This window comes from Ctenocephalides felis, unplaced genomic scaffold, assembly GCF_003426905.1.
Source record: "Ctenocephalides felis isolate EL2017-DRISC unplaced genomic scaffold, ASM342690v1 CF-g0.4_SCAFFOLD_03570, whole genome shotgun sequence".
In the NCBI taxonomy this organism is placed as follows: Eukaryota; Metazoa; Arthropoda; class Insecta; order Siphonaptera; family Pulicidae; genus Ctenocephalides; species Ctenocephalides felis.
Genome location: NW_020539724.1, coordinates 13,568,320 through 13,589,762, shown reverse-complemented (window position 1 = coordinate 13,589,762; position 21,443 = coordinate 13,568,320). Strand labels below are relative to the sequence as shown.

The 21,443-nt window shown below is 28.0% G+C and overlaps 3 protein-coding genes across 6 annotated transcripts in view; 1 reads left to right on the top strand and 2 right to left on the bottom strand.

Annotated features, from left to right (window-relative positions):
• Positions 1-4,513, bottom strand: part of LOC113383219 (serine/threonine-protein kinase MARK2-like) — a 121,323-nt gene extending 116,810 nt beyond the window's left edge. The window contains exon 1 of one of the 4 annotated variants that reach the window (XM_026621468.1): positions 4,254-4,513. The gene's annotated coding sequence lies outside the window, so the exon portion shown is untranslated. The remainder of the gene's footprint in view (positions 1-4,253) is intronic. The other 3 variants (XM_026621471.1, XM_026621467.1, XM_026621472.1) reach the window with 3 other exon arrangements.
• Positions 4,514-5,083: 570 nt separating this feature from the next.
• On the bottom strand, positions 5,084-6,307 carry LOC113383776 (macro domain-containing protein mll7730-like). The gene is made up of 4 exons (XM_026622036.1): positions 5,888-6,307; positions 5,728-5,820; positions 5,594-5,669; positions 5,084-5,465 (listed from the first exon to the last, which is right to left on the bottom strand). Exons 1-4 carry the CDS (start codon positions 6,266-6,268, stop codon positions 5,164-5,166), a joined length of 852 nt encoding a protein of 283 aa, XP_026477821.1. The 5' UTR covers positions 6,269-6,307; the 3' UTR covers positions 5,084-5,163.
• A 281-nt stretch (positions 6,308-6,588) lies between these two features.
• Positions 6,589-8,979, top strand: LOC113383417. Its single transcript, XM_026621684.1, has 5 exons — positions 6,589-6,628; positions 7,002-7,120; positions 7,217-7,354; positions 7,418-7,534; positions 8,527-8,979. The coding sequence occupies exons 1-5, from the start codon at positions 6,589-6,591 to the stop codon at positions 8,977-8,979; spliced, it is 867 nt and encodes a 288-aa protein (XP_026477469.1).
• The last annotated feature ends 12,464 nt before the right edge of the window (positions 8,980-21,443 follow it).

The window sequence follows — 21,443 nt, the reverse complement described above, 5'->3', positions numbered from 1 at the left end:
TTTATGTGGGTCACCTTTGCAAAAATTCTCTGCGATATAGGAATCAAATATTAAAAAATATCACATGTGGAAAAAAGTATCATGGGAAAGGAAAGTGTACAGATAAAATTCAATAGTATGTTTTTGGTTTTTTAATTAAATATCCAATGGAACATTTTATCCTCTAAGGGGGCCTCGATGTGATTATCAACGAATTGACATTCAATCAGCCTTCGTATATAGGTTTTTTAGTTTATATATAAATCAATGTAGTATAAACAATAAATGTATCACGTAAATAAATTAACGCATCGTTGACTCATGACCTTAAACAAATGTAATGTGAAGAAATATTATCCGTTTCCTATCAAAATAAAAACATCAATATAAAAAACAAATGTATCCAATGCAGATTGTAGGCCAAGTTTTAAAAATTTGGAAATTCAAAAATGAAGACTTATTAGGACAACAATTTGTGAAAGAAACTAGTTGGGTGTATGGCATCGTGTCTTAAGGCAAATTGCTGGAACTTCCCGTACCGTAACGAAATGTTCGAGGAATACTGAATTTTCAAATTTTTTATTATTTCAAATAGATTATTATTAATATTGTAACATTGTTGTAAAATCTGAATTATTTTCGATATACAAAAAATTGAAAATAAAGTTGAGACAATTTTTTTTTCAAAATCAATTATTTTGTAAGACAAGCGGAAAGTTCTTTGAATCATTTAAATCGAACGCTTAGTTCTCTCAAAAACTGCCATTTTTTGCACATTTAGCTCCATATCTTCGAAATGGCTGGGCCTGTCTGTGTCAAAATCTGATAAACACTTCTGCCAATCATTACTAATTATTTATGTTACTAAAATTAATGAAAATCAATTTATTGTTAGAAGAATTGGCATTAAAAATGAACTATGTTAAAAATAATTTTCAAAAACTAATTTAAAAATCGCAAAAATATATACTTATCAGGAACGATAAATTGTGAAAATGAGAAAAAATGAAGGTGTTCGTCAATTTAAATAGAAGTCAATTTTTTTTAGGAAAAACACCAATCAGAGTACATAAAAAATACAAAATAAAATCTAAATTAAAGTGAGAAAATAAACTGAACATTTAAGAAAAATGGGAAACTCCTTCGAGAAGAATAAAATCAAATCTTTATATTATACCATACCTAATGTTCAAACTTATTTGTATTAAACTCACATAAACAATTCCAACACTAACTAAAATTCTGCTGAAAAAATTCACAATACAGTCTTAATTAATTAATTACAAATAAATTCTTCCAACACACCACAAGTACTGAATTACCGGCGTTAAGAAACCAAAAGAATTCCAGTCTGCAATAATTCTACAAATGAACTGACCATTTAGGATGTAGATAACAACTTGGATATTACATCTACAAACATTGTCTAAAAATAAGCCAAATTTAATGAATAAACAAACGGCAAAAAATTTGCAATATTATTATTTCACATAACAGTTTATTTGGACAACGATAAAACCGCAGTATTTGTTATATTTGCGTGGTATCCTCGAGTGAAATCGCTAATTGTTTCGGTAATAGAATTCGACAGAAGTATTTAGCGATGGTTAAAATAAAACTGGGAAAAAATAGACTTTGATCGTAGATTCGTAGAATAGATTCGAAATAGAAGAATTCACTAAATGCTATCAAAATCGTAATAATTGTAATTGTCATAAAATAATAATAACTTAAAAAGAAAATCAACCCTTTCTTTAATTGCTTTCTTAAATTGCCATCTTAATTATATTACATTTCTTTAATATAAACATATTAGCAGACTAGGCATTTTGACCTTAGGGCAAGTTGCATTTACTTCCCACATGCACAAATAAGCGACATAAGGAGCACTGAGATTTGGCAGTCTTTGAAAATAAAATTTGGGTTGTTATTGCTCCTTATTCCAAATTCTGATTCTTTTTTAAAATTAATCCATAGTTCCTAGGTTCATAATATTTTAGTATGTTCGTTAAGACCACAAACTATCAACCCACAAATTTTCATCAAAATCGAAGAAACTACTGGGCAGAAGATCTCAGCGACATGAGAGGAACTGAGATTTGATAGTTTTCGAATTTATTTTTATTGCTCATTATTCCAAATTCTGATGCTTTTTTAAAATTAATCCACATGCCCTAGGTCCATAATATATCAGTATGTTCGTTAAGACCGCAAACTCTATGAACTCTCAAAATTTGGTCAAAATCGAAGAAACGACTCGGTTGATCTTTTCCAAAAAACTAATCACCTGATATCTATCGATTTGAATTTTCAAAATCGTTTCAGGATTTTTGGACAAAACGACACGAGACCTGAAATACGATTCAGAATGACTTGAAACGTCGAGAAAATGAAGTAAGCATATCTGGCGAAATGGATTTTTTGGTAAAAATAAGTTTCAAATTAGAGAAGTTAAAAACAACAATAAATAGCAGATAAATCTTGGCAGAAATTTATTACCCTGTCTTCGTCAGTAATTGCTTTCTAAATTATGTTTTATTACTATAATTATTAACAAATTAAAACAGTGGTTTCCAAACTTTTCTTACAGCGTCTGGCGTTTTATTTAAAAAAAGTGTTGTGCCTTCTTTACCTTAATCTTTCAAGCAATCTAATTTTATAAATGCTCAATTGCAATTATAATTTGCTTATCAGGATAAATATTATCTTACAATATTATGTAAAAATATACATAAAAAATATTATTATTAAGCATTTCAACATTTTTGGTTTATTTTTGAAAATCTCCCTAGAATTTTGGAAACAGTTGGACGACCGTTTTGCAACAGTCTCAGGCCCCACAGATTGAAAACCACAGCATTAATAAAATAATTATAGTACTGGTAATTAAATCAAAGTACTGGTAAATATAATCAAAAGTTAATTGAAAAAAAAAAATGAAAAAAAATTTGAAATTTCTAATAATTTTGTTAGAATGATATTTTGAAAAATGGTAAAATAGATGTTTGTAAATTCACATAAAAACAAAGACCAAAGACACAAATCAGGCATGAAAAATACAGAATAATAGTCAAAAATTGGTCAAAAAAATCAGAATCTAAATTATTGATAGCATGATTTTTGCAATAATATTTCATGCTACAAATAAATAAAAACAAACTATTTTCAATAATACATTTGCTCGAGTTTGTGCTTAAAAATAAACACTACTGCAACTCTTCAAAGTTTATATATACTTTTTTACCGCAACATACAATTTTTAACCTGCACAATTCCCAAGTTTAGCTTATCCAAAATCCTTTCCAGGTACAAATATACCTTTCGCATAATAAAACCCTTCCTCTAATCGCATTTAAACTACTTAAATTTCTACTGATTGATATTTTCTTACAATACGAGCCACGTATGATTATTACAAAGTTCTTGCAACTATTAGGTTTGTTAGAAATTGAACAAGGCAGGTACGCTGTACATCTCATACATGAAAAAGCAAGTTCATTAACCATGGATCGATCTGGTCGCAGACAGAGCCGACTTTGAACAGAATAATAAAAGACAAATAGGGTATTGGAATGATAATAATAATAGTTTATGTACACAGAAATACAGGCCGAAATAATAATAAATAAATATGTTAATTGGTTAAAAGTAAATTTTCACTTTGAGCGTCTGTAACAAAGTCAAGAGCATACAAAATAATCTCGGGGCTTTTGTAATTCTTTATCTAAATGATGTATGGTACTTACATATCAAAACAAAGATTATAAGTACTTTAAACAACCAAAACAATCACACTTCAAAATATATGGATACAAAAAAGATCACACAGGGAAGTAAAATTTAACATATATGATTCCGTGGCACTAGGAAACTATGCATAAATAGCAAATATGTCTAAAAAATAAATGTACTGAATATTTAACAGAAATTGAAAATCTGTATAAGTATTTCTATTACATTTTGCATTGATTTGAGGCTATTTTTAATTAGTCTGCATGAGTCTTTTTTGTACCAGTAAATAAAAAACTAAGTATGATTGAATTTATTTCCCCAAGATGATATTTTGAGCTGCAATTTCAAATTTATTCTATGTTTATACAAGGTGCACCTGCCCAAAATGTTTTACTACTCGTATCGGCGTTCTTACGTATGCGGCTTTTAACAGTATTTATTTCAACATTTAGCAATTAGATATGAAAGTAAATACACTTTACAAATTAAACAATATTATTTCAGTCAGAATCTTAAAGAATTGACATTATTCCAAAGCCTACCTGTCAAGCTCTAGATACAATGCACCCAATATATAACCGTAATGCACTATTTAAACCACTTTTTTCACATCCAAATAACATTTCCACACCTCCGAACATTAATCTCCAAAACCTTCAAAATAGTAATAACCCATTTATCTTTAATTCATTAAAGATTCTCCATTTACTTCACGCTAAAACCACACACATAGTAAAACTTTTTAAAATGGCGGCTGTCGCCTCGTTCGCATTCGGATCGATGGTGCAAGTGCCGACGTGCGTCTGTGAATCATCGGTCTCTGGCCTCGACAGAACGAGGGTATTGCTATCGGGAACGTACGCGTTTTCTCGTACTTATGCAACAGACGTCATACTTTGCCGGAATATGGCAGATAGCGCTTAGGTGATGTGACGGCATTAATTGTAAGTGTTGCACAAAGGCGCACTTTTTGAAATGAAATTGGAAAACGCTCGAAACATTATTTGTACAGATTCATAGAAAATTACTAATGTTTCACAATATTAATTTCTTTTAGCAACTAGACTACATACCAATATTAATATATCTGATTAACAGCCATAAAGAAAGTGCTTTTACTATTTTCCTTAGCAAAATCATTCTTACAATGTACAATTTTACTCCAGGTACCATTATTAGAAATCCTCCTATCATTAAATAAAGTATTTTTAGTTAAAAATGTTAGAATATGAATCTTCTAAACTCAGCACAACTGATATATCCACAATTGATAAGTACATATTGAGTACGTAGATACCTATTTCACTTGTGTGAAATAAAAAAATGCAGTTTTAATATACACAAGTACAAAAGAAATATATTTGTAGTCTAACTTAATTACAGTCCTTCCATTACATTTATAACTATAAAATTCATATAAAAACAAACATTTCACAACTCAAAACAAAATCTTTAAAGGCCCCTTACCGGAAAGTAGATCTGAAGCATCTTCTCATAGATTATAAGATCTTTTTCTAAGAAAACACAAAATATGATACGATCAACAAGTTGCTCATTCTTTTCTAAAAACTCTCTGGACAATCTGCAGGCAATTCTAGCTGCAGCAACATCAGGGTATCGGTAGATTCCAGTAGAAATACATGGGAATGCAATTGAACGTAACTGCTTAGCTTGCATTTCTTCGAAACAACTTTTATAACATGATTTTAAGAGGTCTGGTTTTTCTCCTACTGGCCCCACTGTGTGAATAATATCTGTAATAAATGAAATAGTAATAACACACATTTAAATGATACAAATATACTAAAAAACATGTCTTAAAAATATGGAACATCTTATGCATATGACGAATACTTTTGAATAAAATATTTAAAGTACTAACACTTTGCTGGTAATTTATAGCCACCAGTCGTTTTAGCTTTGCCAGTTTGACAGCCGTTGAGTGTTCTGCATTCAATCTGCAAATGAAAACATTTTTAATAAAAAATGTAATATTAACTAGGCACTATGTTGTACCTTTAAGTTGGGGCCTGCAGCTCTGTGAATAACACCATCGACACCACCTCCTCCGAGCAAACGTTCATTAGCAGCATTAACAATAGCATCAATCTAATGGTAATAATAAATTATATTTTTGCTTTTTTGACTTAATCAAGCATTGAGTAAAAAATGTTACCTCAAGTGTCGTGATGTCCCCATGCCACACTGATACCTTGTTACACAATTTTTGATCAAGACTTGCATTCATCAAACCTATATCAAAATCTAAATCTAAGGGGGTCAGATCATGTATTCTTTCCCTGTTTTGGTTAAAATGGTCCTTCCAAGTGATGACATCGTCAAGAGTGAAATAGTTTGTTTTGCATTCATAAAAGTTCCTTTTATTCTCGACTGACATGTCGAGAAATTTATACTTTTCAGATTCCCACAAAGCCATCATAGGATGCAATTTAGGTTGTCGGCTCTCTATTTCTGCTTCGTTATTAATTATCTTTAAAAATCTCACAGCTGGCCGTATTTTGGCGGCGACTGTCAAAATTTTCCAGTTGTTGATCATTTTGGAAAACAGTTATCAAGGGTTGGTGCGCCTGTCGTTAGATGTCACAACCGTATAGGTTCATATCATAAATTTTTTTGAAATAATTATTTTTCTGCGACTAAAAACATACTTAGTAATGACCAATGTACATTAATTTAATTTTTTATTTTTAAAATGAAACAATAGATACACGATTTCACCGGCATGGCCATCCAAAATATATACATATCGATTTGAGCTACGGCGCCGAATCCGAATGTATCAAATATTGTGCTTACGACCTTAGAATATTATGTCATATACTGCGTAAGAAATAAAATTATTTAAAAAAATTCAAGATGTGTAATTTAGCATTGTTAATAAAAGCTGTTCTAATAGGTAAATACGAATGTCTTAAAACCATAATAAATAAAATAATACGCCTATTTCAGTGACCACGAATACATCACATTTCTTACCATTGGTTATTTCATACAAATAGGCGTATATTTTGTACATTAAAACCTTATATTCTCTATTTTTATTGCATTTCATTGTAACGTTAACCATTTACCTTAATATAATTCATAATTCGAATCTGTGTAACATAATCTACAATCACCATTTTTAACTTACCATTTTTCTATCCAAAACATCACTACTTGGAAATACAATATATTCATATTTACTATTTCATTCCATTTGTAATTTTAATTTTATTATTTTTGCTATTGCAAAATAAATAAATTCTCATTTACCATTTCGTTTTCAGCACATTTAGTAAATGTGATTTGTAGTCTTCAACTAGAAGGACTTTCAACAAAAAAACCTAGGACAACTAAATACCAAAAATCCACACCTTCCTCAGTGCTGGACACAAATTCCCAAGGAGTTAGTATAATATATATATATATATATATATATATATAATATATAATTTAAACATTGTTTGGATGGATTGTTCAATTAATACTTATTATTTTTCAGGAAGAATATAGGCCTCCACCGACACCATCCACCACATCCTTGTACAGAGTTAATAATTCAAATGGTATCACTTGTATTTTAATGAAAACAGATGCTTTAATAAGCATCCAGTATAGAGATAAATTGGGAGAAGACAAAGTAAGAACTTTGTTTTATAGTAATTTTAAGAGATATCACTAAATCATTTGTTTAAATTTACAGGAGGCCGACAGTTTTGTGCCTGATAATGCAAAAGTAACTGGTGACTGCAAGTATGAAGATACTGCATCCATGACAATATCGTGGAAAGGATTTAATTTGGCATTTGGATTTGCAAAGGTAGGAACATTCATTATTTTAATAAAATATTGATAACATGGCCGATTTTTCATGGGTTTAATAATAAACTTCATAATAACCCTTATATAAATGGACTGTTTTGGTAAAAATGTAGCATAACTATCTGTTTAAAATGATGGAAGATTCTAGAATATTTTTTAAATTTTTCATGAATTCTAGCCCTGAATTATTGTTCGCAAAAACCTTAATCTCAGACACCAAAAAAATATGAAAACTTCTCTATAATAGCACATCCTTCCTAACTTGCTATTATAAAACAAAGTTACACCCAACAAAATAGTCTGTATGAAAGTGTGGGTGTTAAATAATCAAAAGTATTTTTAAAACAAAATTTCAAATTCTCTATAAATTGTAATTTCAGATACCAAATATCAAAAAATCTGCTTCTACTCTAGTAGTATCCACTTAACTTACTATTCTTTTACCAAAAAATAAGAGATCCAAAATAAAAGACCATTATTATTTTGTGATAAATTTAATAAGCAAAGCATAAATTTGATTGAAAATCAGAAACGTGTCTTTAGTAAAGATTATTTGCTGGATATTGCTTTAGCATCAACGTTTATAAAATAGAGACATTATCTTGATTTAATAGTGAACACATCATATGTGATTTTACCTCAGGCTATTCAATATATATGGATTCAGGAAATGCATACCTTAGAAATCCTGCAAAAATTTCTTCTACATTTGTATTCTAGGCATAATTCCTACTTTATTTCCTGTATTTTCTTCCCATATTGCTCACTCTAAATTTGAGAAATGCATGTCTTAGTAGTCCTCTAAATTATCTTTCCATTTATACTTCAGGTTCAAATCCTTCTTCGCTTCTTCTCAGTGAAAGTGTCGTTTTAATTTCCAGTAAATCCTGAATGTATTCAATAATTTTATTTTGTAATGTTCAATGTGAATTTAAAAAATGCATGGTTTAGTAGTCCTGTAAATATTTCTATTTCCAATTTCTCTCCTAGACGCCCGGTGGAGAAAGATGGTACGTCAACAAAGTCGACTTATCATACTCCACATCTAACAAATTATTCGAACATGTCGACAAACCTCGTGTCGACCTGGACCTGAGCACCCCACCTGGAAGGTCAACCCTTCTATTTCCCACCCCTGTTGGCAAGTCATTTAAATGTGATTCGGAGACTGCAGTAGATCTGACAAATTACGATGAAAACATAGATACTACCCAAAGCGCCAAAGTTTATTTGAGAGATTTTCGTTTGCAAGCTTTTATGTACAAAGCGGATAATAATTTTGGGCCCCCTTTTGGTTGCACCTTGGGCGGCAGTGTGCGGTCAGAAACGGCCCCAATTGCGGTAGGATCGACGTTGGCGATTGCTGTTTTGTGTACTGTGACGGGATATGGGGTTTTTAGATATATGAAAGTTAAAAAGGTTCAGTATGATACCATGGAGTAAACTGTAAGTACCAATTACTTTTTTTAAACGTGAAAATATCTTTGGAAGGATAAGAGTTGATTTGGACTAGAATTTTTTTTACATCGTTTAGTTTCCAAGAAGTATGTTCTTTAATATTGAGCCTAAACATTATCCTATTCTGAATGTCCTTACAGTAATTTTGTCTTTAATATCAGGCTATCATATTTCACTACAAATATTAAGCTATTCGTGGAGCAACTTTGGATTTTCTATCAAAAGGTAATTTTGAAACTTCTAAAACAAATTGTTTACAAAACAATAAATAATCCATTCATTTGATACCATTTGTTCTTATCAAATTATTCAATATATTAGTTACTAAACAATTTTTTCAACAAAAAAAACCTGATGATAACCTTTCTAGTTGCTTTTCTATATCCAAAAATGTTGTTTCTTTTATTTAATTAATACCTAATGATTAAAAATGTGCAAGTATACTCTCTGATAACTATAAATAATAAATGTAACATAATTAAAATATAAACTTATATTCTTAAATATAAATTCTGTGTTTTAAGCATTGCAAAATTTTGTACATAGCTTGTCTAACTGCCTCAAAAAGCATTTTAATTATTTCTAATTACTGCTATAGTGTTTATAATATTTTAATATTCAAATTTTCAATGTAGTGTATTCATTAATGTACAGAGAGTTACATAATTCTATCATATTAAAAAAATATTAAAAATATTTCATATAATAATTGTTATAATATATGCTGAGTGCACAGGCGCAAAGAAAAATATGTAATTAAGAGTTGAAATTCGTCTTCCATGTCTAATTAATATATACATAAGATATATAAATATTAAATTTAAACAAAAATATTATATATTATATTTTACAAAAGCATACAAATATATTTTGCTGCTGGAGTTATAGATTTTTGAATCTTGCATGTGTATTAAAAAATAACCTATAAATCCTCTTGAAGAAGCTAGAAACCTTTAGCATTTTAAAAAAAAATCCATGAACTTTAAACTAATTTAGTTTTATGTAATTGCAAATTACCTTATCCGCCTTGACAAAAAATTATTAACTGAAAATCAACATATTATTTGTTAAAATATTTTAAACAAATATATATGCAAGATTCTTAGCAATTTCATTATTGATTCTAATATAAAAAGCCAAATAGTTTTTGAAACTATAAAAATTACTTGTAGCATTTTTATTTAATTATGTTTCATAAATCTATTTTATAATATTAGGCCTTCTCACACATTCATTTTAAAATAATTTATTTTATTAAAGAGTTCTTAATATTTTATAGTAAAATGCCTTGCTATTTTCATTTTAATTGTTTATTTGTACTTTTGCCAAATGTGTGATTAGGCTTTAGATTTATCTACATATCAGTATGTTTTACAAAAAAAAACATACAATAATATATATTATACTCATAAATATAGACAAAATATTCTCATTACTTATTATTATGCTGTCAGCAAATAAAATTGTTACTAATATTTCAACGGCACCTAAAATAAAATTTTGAAATGATATCTAAAGACCACTTTTATATTTCTAAAAGGTTGAATATGTATCAATGCCTTTCTCATCAGTTTGAAAACTCATTTAGATATCTAATTAGTCTTATAGATAAAGATTGATAGTAAAATATGCATATTGTATATGTCGAAGTGTTAAAATTGATCAAATAAATAGATGTGGTTATAAAAAGGTAATTTTAATAGTCTTAAATTGACCATGTTGGAGGCAACATTTGTACCCAAAAACATATTTCCCGAAGAAGTTGTTTTTGCAACAAAATCCGATTTGCTCATTTTTTTGTTTTCTCGATGTGTAATTATTTCACGTAGTTATAGAATTTATTAAAACACCCCGTCGATAATTCAGGTTATTGGGTTATAATTCAACCCTTGTAGCTGAGGATTGTATTAAACACTGATTTGTTTGTATATTATGTATTTGTTGCAGTTCTAATTACAATCACTGATTTATTACTAAGTTTTAATGAAAGAAGATATATTTATTGGTTATTTATTATACATCTTGTTGCGGGGACTTTTCTTTTAGAAGTGAACAACTAGTTCAATTAAAACACAACGCTACCCCCTCTACCAGGAGTAGCAACCATTTCGTGTAAAGCTTAATGCCCTGAAGGTTGTCACCTTCATAGCCAATATAATAAAACGAAAATACGTCCGAACACGATGTTTGATATCATTCTGAAGCCTTTTACTCCAAAATTTGACCATTTATTCTTATATTAGTATGCAAGACTTCAGTGAAGCCAATAAATCATCTATTTCCAAAAATGTAATATATTTTTTTTTGGCTTAGAAGACTAACACTTTGAAACGATACCGACAAGGTTCCGTACCAGAAATATCTTAAAAATGTATTTATTTCCAAATAAATCATTTGCCCATTGTACTTAACAAATTATCTGCTGTAATCCGAAGCTTTTGGATGTGGAGGATCTTTTCGAAACAACTTTATGTATATATACAAAAATGTACATTTGTGTGTTTATATTTATGTGTATTAAGTGTATGTGTATAATTTTGTGTTTCTACAATATATATTCTAGGGGTTTGTGCTTTTCACGCCATATTACACAATGAACGTCGAACACCCTTATTACAATAGAGAGTGTCATATGACAAACAGCTACTGGGGACAACATGATGATGTTCTTAACGAGAAAATTATATGTGAAGAGCATAATTTTACATCTGGATAAATCATAATAATGGATGTAAATTATTGAAGTCCCGTTGGATAAAATAATATAGAAGTATCTATCAAAATTGCTCTTGATTTAAAATAAAACCGAGGGAATGGATAGATAAATAAATAAATTCATTAGATCTTGTTCCAGGAGAGCAATAATGATAACAACGGGCATCAACTTATAGATGTATAAACTCATAATTTTTTTAATAACTTTTCTTTATTCTATTATTATTTGCAGTATTACTTGCTAAGTATAATTATTACCAAAGAATTTTTTTTTTAATTTTTGAATAAATACCGTAAAAGGCGTGACGAACTGCAAACAGATGACAAGGATTCGTGATGATGACAAATGGTACATGAAGCGAATATCCTTAGCAAAAGATGACAATTTTTGGACAAAGAAGAATGGACCAACATTTTGAAATATTCCCAAACTCATATAGAAAAGATATTATAAGATATTTAATAGTAAATCATTTACCAGTGAATATTGGCCTGACTGCCGAACAAAATAAACAATGACTTATTTTTTATTTATTTAATAAAATAGCCCACAGAGTAGCTGCAAGAAAACTATAATAATATATTTGTATATTTAAATGTATATAGTATTTTTTTTCATTTTTTATCATATAGTAATTTTGACACATGTTCTGAAATGAATAATAAGTAAAACTGTTGGATTAAAAAAAAGACTGAAAACACAAAATATTCTGACCACTGGCCTGACTGCCGTACAAATTATTTATTTAATTTATTATTTATTCAATTAATTATATATAGCTCACAGAGCAGCTGCAGAAGGACTATAATAATATAATTGTATTCAGTATATAATATAATTTTTTTTTCATTTTTTATTATATAGTAATTTTTACACCTATCTTGAAATGGACAAGTAAAACTAAAGGATTAAAAAAATTACTAAAATACAATATCTGAGATTTTGCAAATTAAAATCAAATTACTAAGAAACCATAGAATTTATCGTAAAACATAAATATTACAATTGACAAGAATAAAATATAAAACACCTCAAATAACTTGAATTTGAAAATTACATTAACATTTTAGAACCTCTGTAAGTTTCAGAATTATAAAATCTACTTCTGTTTCTTACAGTCGATGAATTTCATACATTGTGTAAAACGGAAGAGGATTATCTAAAATATATAATACGGATTATACGAATGAATACACGATTTTGCACTTTTGATAAATTTTTTTCTTTGAAAAAAAAACAACACGTTGCTAACAAAAAGTCTTAAATACTTGTTTGTAATGTTGCGCAAAAAATGGTCAACTTTAAGGATAATCCTAGGAATGGAATAAAGGACACAGGCAAATTTTATAGACAACGTAGTATGTTGTTTTAAATTAAAATATTAAAATACGACAATTTAAATTTTTATTGGAATGTTTATGGCACTTGTGATTATAACTATTTTAGTTATATATATTATATACGTGTTGAAAAAAATAAAGATTTTGACATTGAAAATAAAATTAGAAAATTATTGGAATACCAAACATTTTCACATACAATCTTATATCATATCCACTTGTAGTTTACCATGGTTTACACCTAATTAAGAGCTTCCAATAAGAACCATCCAAAGTCCACTAATACCTCTGTATCTACAGACAAAATAATACAAGTGAAGAACAAAACTGCACTAGCTAGACAATTCTAAAAAATCTTTTCTCGATCAACTACCAACTCTATTTATTCCAAAACCTCACATGTGCAAATAATAAATAATGCCCTCAGTTCAAAAAAGTGTCATACATATTGCACACAAGGTCTGCACCTTTTTGCGTCAACAACAAGGGTCTACGCCCCCCAGAATTCCTTTCAAATCAAATAAACTTGTGTAATAGTTCGGAAAACAAGCGCTAATCCCTGATCAGAGGTACTCGACAATGCTATTGATGTCTTTTACGGATCACCTGGCCCAGAGGAAAAGGTACTTGGGGTTAAATTATAAAAGACACATTTTAGGAACAAAATGTAATAATAACTATATGAAATAAATGTAATAAAAATAACTAGATGAAAATGGTATTTTATCTTGGCAAGTTGCATCAACTTCCTGATAACCTGAAAATTCTTGAGGTATTCTAGTTCAAAGTCAGTTCTTTTTTTTAATAAAAATATCATGCTAAATAAAGAACTGCTTCAGAACTAGAGGAATTTAACAACTAGTCATTAAAATAAGAAGGCTAGATTATTATACAATAGATGTTCGAACATATTTCTGTTTTATTATATTGGCCATGAAGGTGACAACCTTCAGGGCATTAAGCTTTACACGGAATGGTTGCTACCCCTGGTAGAGAGGGTAGCGGAGTGTTTCAATTGAACTAATTGTTCACTTCTAAAAGTAAAGTCCGCAAAACAACATGTATAATAAATAACCAATAAAAATATATCTTCTTTCTTTATAACTTAGTAACAAATCAGTGATTGCAATTAGAACTGCAACAAATATATAATATACAAACAAATCATTTTTTAATACAGTCCACAGCTACAAGGGTTCAATTGTAATCCAACAACCTGAATTATCGAAGGAAAGTTTTAGTAAATTTCATAACTACGTACATAAATACAATAGAACTGCTTGATATCTATAATATAAAAACTAGTCTTAATAGGGAGTTTGGTTAGTCTGATTTAAACAGAAATTATTTTTACATTTCCTTTCCAATTATTTATATATTTAATAATTAGTCTTCTGTCACAATAAGAACTACATCTTAGGTTTGTCATATAACACCTAGCTTCCTCTGACATCAATTATCATCAAAAAAGCCAAAAATAAAAGTCACAAAGTATAATCCTGCCAATTTAGCATATGTTGACAAATGGACCCATATGTACCTATACACAATTTTAATTAATTAATAATAATTTATTAGATTTTGTTAAAAAAAATATGAATATAAATTTATAATCATAATCGAAATCTAAATAACTGGGTAAAAACTCTTACCACGTGTTTCGGGATTGTTTTAAATGATTTTTTTTAACATTTTTACTTATGGATAGTAGGGGCAGTACAATAATTGATACGATTAAAAGAAAATACTATTGGAATGATTAATTGAGAAAATAAATGAAAATATTCTGATAGATATATTATAAATTGTTTCAAACACACAACGCTATATATAGTTGTGTTGTAAATATTACTATCTACAAAAAAATTTTACTTAAAAAAATAAAAAAAAAAATCTGGAGATAAAAACAAATAGTACTACAAACATCCAATTATCTGCCTATATCATTTTGCAACAAATAATTTCCCCAAAACTTCAATTACTCAGATTTCAATCGCCAATTCACCTTATCGCCTTTATTAATTCAGCATTCCTAATTTCATTCCAAGGACCCCCAAATAATCTGACTGAAGCAATTTCGTGGCATCGTTTTACAAAATATTCATCCCCTTCGTTATCTGCATCATCCCTCTAAAAAACACTACACGGAACCTAATAAATCAAGAACCCACCCTTTCGATTATGAAAAGCACGTCCAATTAACTAATACCCTTGAGGCTAATTAGTGTCAAAACTATCGAGAAATAACATATGTTCATTAAAAAATCACGTTGATAAATGGTGAAAATAAGAAATTGATTTATCCCTTTTTTTAAAAAAATTGTGTATATTTTTATGTTCAGATATAATTAACTCTCCAAGTAAGGAGTTAAAGTTTTTGCAAAAAATCTGACTTGCTAATTTAAAAAATATTTATATGATTATAAAATTAATTCGTTACTGATACTGATCATTCAAATTGAGAAAAGTTTTATCCCGAAAACTTAGAGTAAAAAAACAAGCAGAATTAATTATTCTGAACGTTTTTTCAGCTATAAATTATCATACAATGTATTATTTTTATTTACATATTCGGATTTGTAAATATTAATATTTCCCACATGTTATTTCAGTCAAAACGTTGAAGTGATTTAGGTAATACAACTTTGTAATCAGCTAAATAAATAAATACATAGACATATTTATATTTATATAAATTTCTGAAGAAGTAAATTATATAAATTAATAAGATCAGTAAAATACAAACAAATCCATTTCTCTTATATTTTTTGGTTTAAGAGTTGTTGTGTAATATCTAATCCTTAAACAATATCCTTTATGATCCTTTAAGTGGGCAAAACTAATCATTTTTGATTACATGATGAATCAGGAGGAGAATCTGAACAATGTAATTTAATGAAAAGGATTTAGATCCTATAAGGGTTTTTAGGGATGAACTTGTATCTCTTCTCTGAGGGTGAAGTTCATACCTTTCTGCACATTTTTAATTTGGCGTAAGGTAGCACAATAGATCCGTGATTAAAAGAAATTAAAATTATAAAGTAAAACAGTAGTAATTTAATGAAGTATTTAATTTCATCTGTTCAGGTAAATTTCAGTCATATTTTTCTCGTACTTTTTGTAACCTAATGCATCCTCTGTTCTGATATGTATCTACCTAACACCTGAAATTTTTTGATAGCGATTTAGGTATTTTAGGAAGTACTCTAGATTTATCTTTTATCGCAAAATCATGTGACATTTTTCCCTAAATCTGTTTTGTCATATTGTATTCTGTTTTAGATTTGTAGGTGATCGTGCGTACAAATCTCTTTTGTTAAAATCACTACTTTGGGACGATAGTGACAATGAAATGTTTGTGAGAAAATGACAATCTGTGTCTGAAATATTTTGAAGATGGATAATAGATAGATTGATATTTAGAAATATTTAAACACACTTTTCTGTAAATAAGTAAAATATACGAAACATCTGGAATCGGTAATTAACAATTATTATAATTTATAAGTGTGATTTCCCTTAACCTTAACACAGATTATGATCCATAATTATTTAATTAAATATTCTTGTTATGGTAGATATTTACAACAACCGAGTCACAGAATATCTGTCTCAAAGATAAAATTATTTTTATTATGTTTCTACATTTAAACGTAATCAAAAATTTAAAAGGACACTTTTAAAAACGCATTCTTTGGACTTTTAAACAGTAATTTTAAACCTATGTCAACACGTAAATTCACGAACGCAAATTTCGTCATCATCACACCTGTATAAAAATCAGAGTATATGAATATCATATATACAAATTGAAATGTTTTTTCTTTTGAAATGTAATATATCGGATGAGAGTATCAGCTTCTATATGTTCCTGATATGTTTTTATTCTAAATTCTGTGAGCGAACGAATTCATATGGATATTTAATATGATAACAAGATTATTGTTAAAGAGCTGACATATGGAACAATTTATCTTATTATTATAATTATAAACTATATTTATGATTTATATAAGTTAAAAATACTTAAATTTTATATTTACTGTATCGATCCTCTTCATATTGTTTACAAACAATTGTAGAAAAATTAGCATAAAATTTTCAATTAATTTGCTTTTTTTTAGGAAAATCAGACTTAATTGGTTTTCACGATTTAAATAAAATTTAAAAATATGTATAAAATGACCGAATCGTTAAAATATTGTTAATAATTTAGGAAATAGCGGATAAATTCGTGGATAATAAAATAATATAATTTTATATAAATTGTCAAAATTTTCAATATATTTAGTCGTAAAAAAAATATCAGACTTATTTGGTTTTCATGATTTAAATAAAATAAATTAATTTAAAATATGTATAGAATGACAGAATGACAGTTAAAATATTGTTAATAATTTAGATAATAGCAGTAAAATTCATAGATGCTTGATAAAATAATATTACTAGGGAAGCCAGTCAAATTTCCATTAATAATGCTCGAAATTAAGATTATTCGAAATATTTTTATAAAACTTCAAGAGAAATAGTATTGTGATAGTGAGAAAAAATTGAAACAATTTTTTTTTCAAAAGCAATTATTTTGTTAACACCAGCTGAAAGTTCTTTGAATCATTCAAATCGCACGCAATGAATCATTCAAATCTATAGAGCTGCCATTTTTGCACATTTAGCTCATCATCTTCGAAATGGCTGGACCTGCCTTTGCCAAAAACTAATCACCTCTCCCAATCATTACAAATTCAATGTTTTTTAGATCATTCAAATCGGATACTCCGTTCTTTCAAAAACTCGATTTGTATTTTATGCATTTTTTGCTCCGTATCTCCGTACCGGCTGGACCTGCCTTCGCCAAAAACTAATCAGCACATCTCCCTATCAATAGGAATCGACAGTTTTTTGAACCATTCCAATCAGTTGATCCGTGCGCCCGAAAAATTGTATCCATACATACATACATACACACACGTCCATTTTTTCTGAGGTATGCCAAAATGTTCAGAAACCTTCAAAACGTGAAGAAATGTAAAAATTTCCAATTTCGATTTTTGGACGATTACAATAACTTACCCTACGGGTACTTAATAATATTACTAGGCAAACCAGATAAATATTGATCAAATATTAAATGCTCAAGATTATTTGAAATATTTATATAAAAAATTGCGAGAAAAATAGTATTGAATATGTTGAAAAAATTATGAAACTATATAATAATTATGCTAATATTATTCACAAATTTCATTTATTTAATTTATTAATTTTATTATATCATTGTTTGCTTTTGATTTTATATTAAATTATAAGGATATCATTGTAATACTGTCTTTTATTTTATATTTTTTTTTTCTATATCTTGTGGTACCAGATATTGTAATTAGTAATAATTAAAATAAATAAAATGATGCAAAAAGTAGAAAATATTAAATTTTATGAATAATTGTATAATAAATATCATCATATATAATCAGAAAGTAGTAGAGATCAGAAAGTAGTAGTAGTGGACATTAAATATATGAATATATTTATACTGAAGCATTTTTTTATAATATTTAATTTGTACGAAATAACTTGCAACTAAATAAATTTCAAATTAGTCAAATATTTACATCAAGGAAGATTAAAGAAGTCTTGAGTCGATTATCGAGATCGTAAAAAAGTTGCTATAAATTATGGAAAATTAAACAAATTTTGGGATTTCACCTGAGTATGGTATTAATTTATTATTATTAGCATTATATTTAGGTATTATTAACCAATATATTAATTTACGAGTGGTTCATAAGTATACCAAATTGGTGTAGAGCATTATAATATGAGAATCTATTACAGTTTATTCAATTTTCTACTATTTTCTTGATTACAAATTATGAAAGAACAAACACGTGCTAATACATATACATTGTATTTTCGAAAAGCGCAATTAGCAATACCTGTGTCTAAATAAATTATACACTATTAGATATTAAAATAATTAATATAAATTTTCAAAATTTGTATCCCCGTGATTTATAGTAATCCAACACTATATGTCGCGATCTTTCAGCCACATATTTCGAATAATCTCAGGGCTCCTCCCCAAAGTTCCATCCCTTGCATTGGTCCATCGATCGGTGTCGAGGGCGTGCCATCAAAACTACCCCTGTAAGCTCCGAGAGCTTTTGTAATACGACCCTGACGAAAGCTCAGTACTGATAAAATAGCATTTGTACTGGAAACCGGATTTAGGAATTTCAGCATTGAATGTAGATTTTATAAATATTCATATATATCTTATTACGATTAGTCAAATTCTGAATATGAAGACTGTTGTAAATTAATTCTATTAGTCACAAAAAATATTATTTACCAATTTATGAAACATTGCTATGTTTCATAGAGTTCAAATTTAATGTACTTGTCATAAATAAATGACGCATTGAAAACTGAGTCGCAAATTCATCAATCGAGCACAATTTATATAAATTTTTATTAGTAAATAGAATTGAATAAAATATTCATTTACAAAATAAACAACAACATTTGCCATAAAATATACAAGTAAATATTATAATGAAAAGTATGTGTGGAATAGAAACAAATGGTAAAACTGTATCATTTCTAATTATTTCTAGTTCAAGTATTATGTCACGTTTCATTTTACATATTATATTTTTCCCGAATTAAGCTTTTTTAGAATAGCAAGAATACAATGAACTCAGAATTCGAAACGTGTGTTCTATTGTAATGTGAGACCGAAAAATGCATGTAATTTTACACTATTTACGCGCAAAAGACAAAACTCATAAAACATTTCATATAGATTTATATTACTTCTCAAGAAAAATCTCAAGATTTTATGAGAACCGATTCGAAATTCTTATATCAGCAAATTACAAATTTATAGAAGAATTTTATTTGATATTTTGTTCTGGGAATAATTTGTGATATATGATATTGTTTTGTTTACACTTTCCTGGTGCGCTCAGATTTTAATGATATTAGGAAAAATAATTTAACTAAATGCAGGATTAATAAGAAACTTAATTAGATTATTAGTTAAGAAAATTCATATTTTAGTTCCTTGGTTTTTTATTATAGTTATAAATTTTTAACAGTACCTTTTTTATTTTATTCATATTACTCTTTTAGATAAAGTTATTATACCTTATTTATCACCAAAATATTAACACGAAAATTCGTAAGCCAACGGAATAATTTTACTCTTAATAACAAGCACTTTTAAAATAATTAACAAATCAGTATATGAGTTTATCTTTAATATTATATATTAAATGATTAACTATTAATGCAATCTAGTATTTGAATATGAAAAACAACAGAATAATAAATAACAAATCACACCACTCCAAAAAGATTTCAGTTCAAATATTATATTCAAAAGGTGAAATAAAATAAAAAATTGTTATTATTAAAAATTTATATAACCATAGTAAAATAACTTATTTATAAAATTATGATTAAATTTAAAATAAAATTGATTTAAAATTACGTAAAAAGAAGCACTATAGAGTAGCATAAACGTATTAATAGAGTAGTAAATAGTTAATATTATTTGGTATAATAGTTCTAAATAGAATCATCAGTTATCCTGGTTTTAATAAAAAAATTAACAAGCTAATAATATAATTATTTATATTATAGATGTAACTGTTGAAATAAAGATTGAACTAGTGAGGTGCATGGAATCGTGTCTTAAGTCAAATTGCTGGAACTTCCCGTACCGTAACGAAATGATCGAGAAATATTAAATGTTTTCATATATATTTTTATAAGAACTATATAAACTGAATTGCAAAGTTAAAATTATTTGTTTAAAGTATATTGGAACTTTAGTCACAATTAAAAATAAAATCTGAATTATTTTCGACAAAATAAATATTTTCTGAAAAAAAAAATTGAAAAAAAAATCGTAACAATTTTTTTTTCAAAAGCAATTATTTCATTAAAACAAGCAAAAAGTTCTTTGAATCATTCAAATCGGAAGCTTAGTTCTCTCAAAAACTGCAATATTTTGCACATTTAGCGCTGTATCTCCAAAACCGCTAGACCTGCCTTCGCCAAAATCACCACTTCTCGCCATCATTACGAATTAAATGTTTTTTAGATCATGCAAATCGGATGCTCCGATCTCTCAAAAGCTCGATTTCTATTTTTTGCACTCTTTGCACCTTATCTCCGTAACGGTTGGAAATGCCTTTGCCAAAAACTAATCAGCACATCTCCCTAACAATAGGAATCGAATGTTTTTTGAATCATTCAAATCGGTTGATCCGTGGACGAAAAATTGTATCCATACATACATACACACACACGCACACACACACATCCATTTTTTCTGAGGTATGCCAAAATGTTCAGAAACCTTCAAAACGTGAAGAAATGTAAAAATT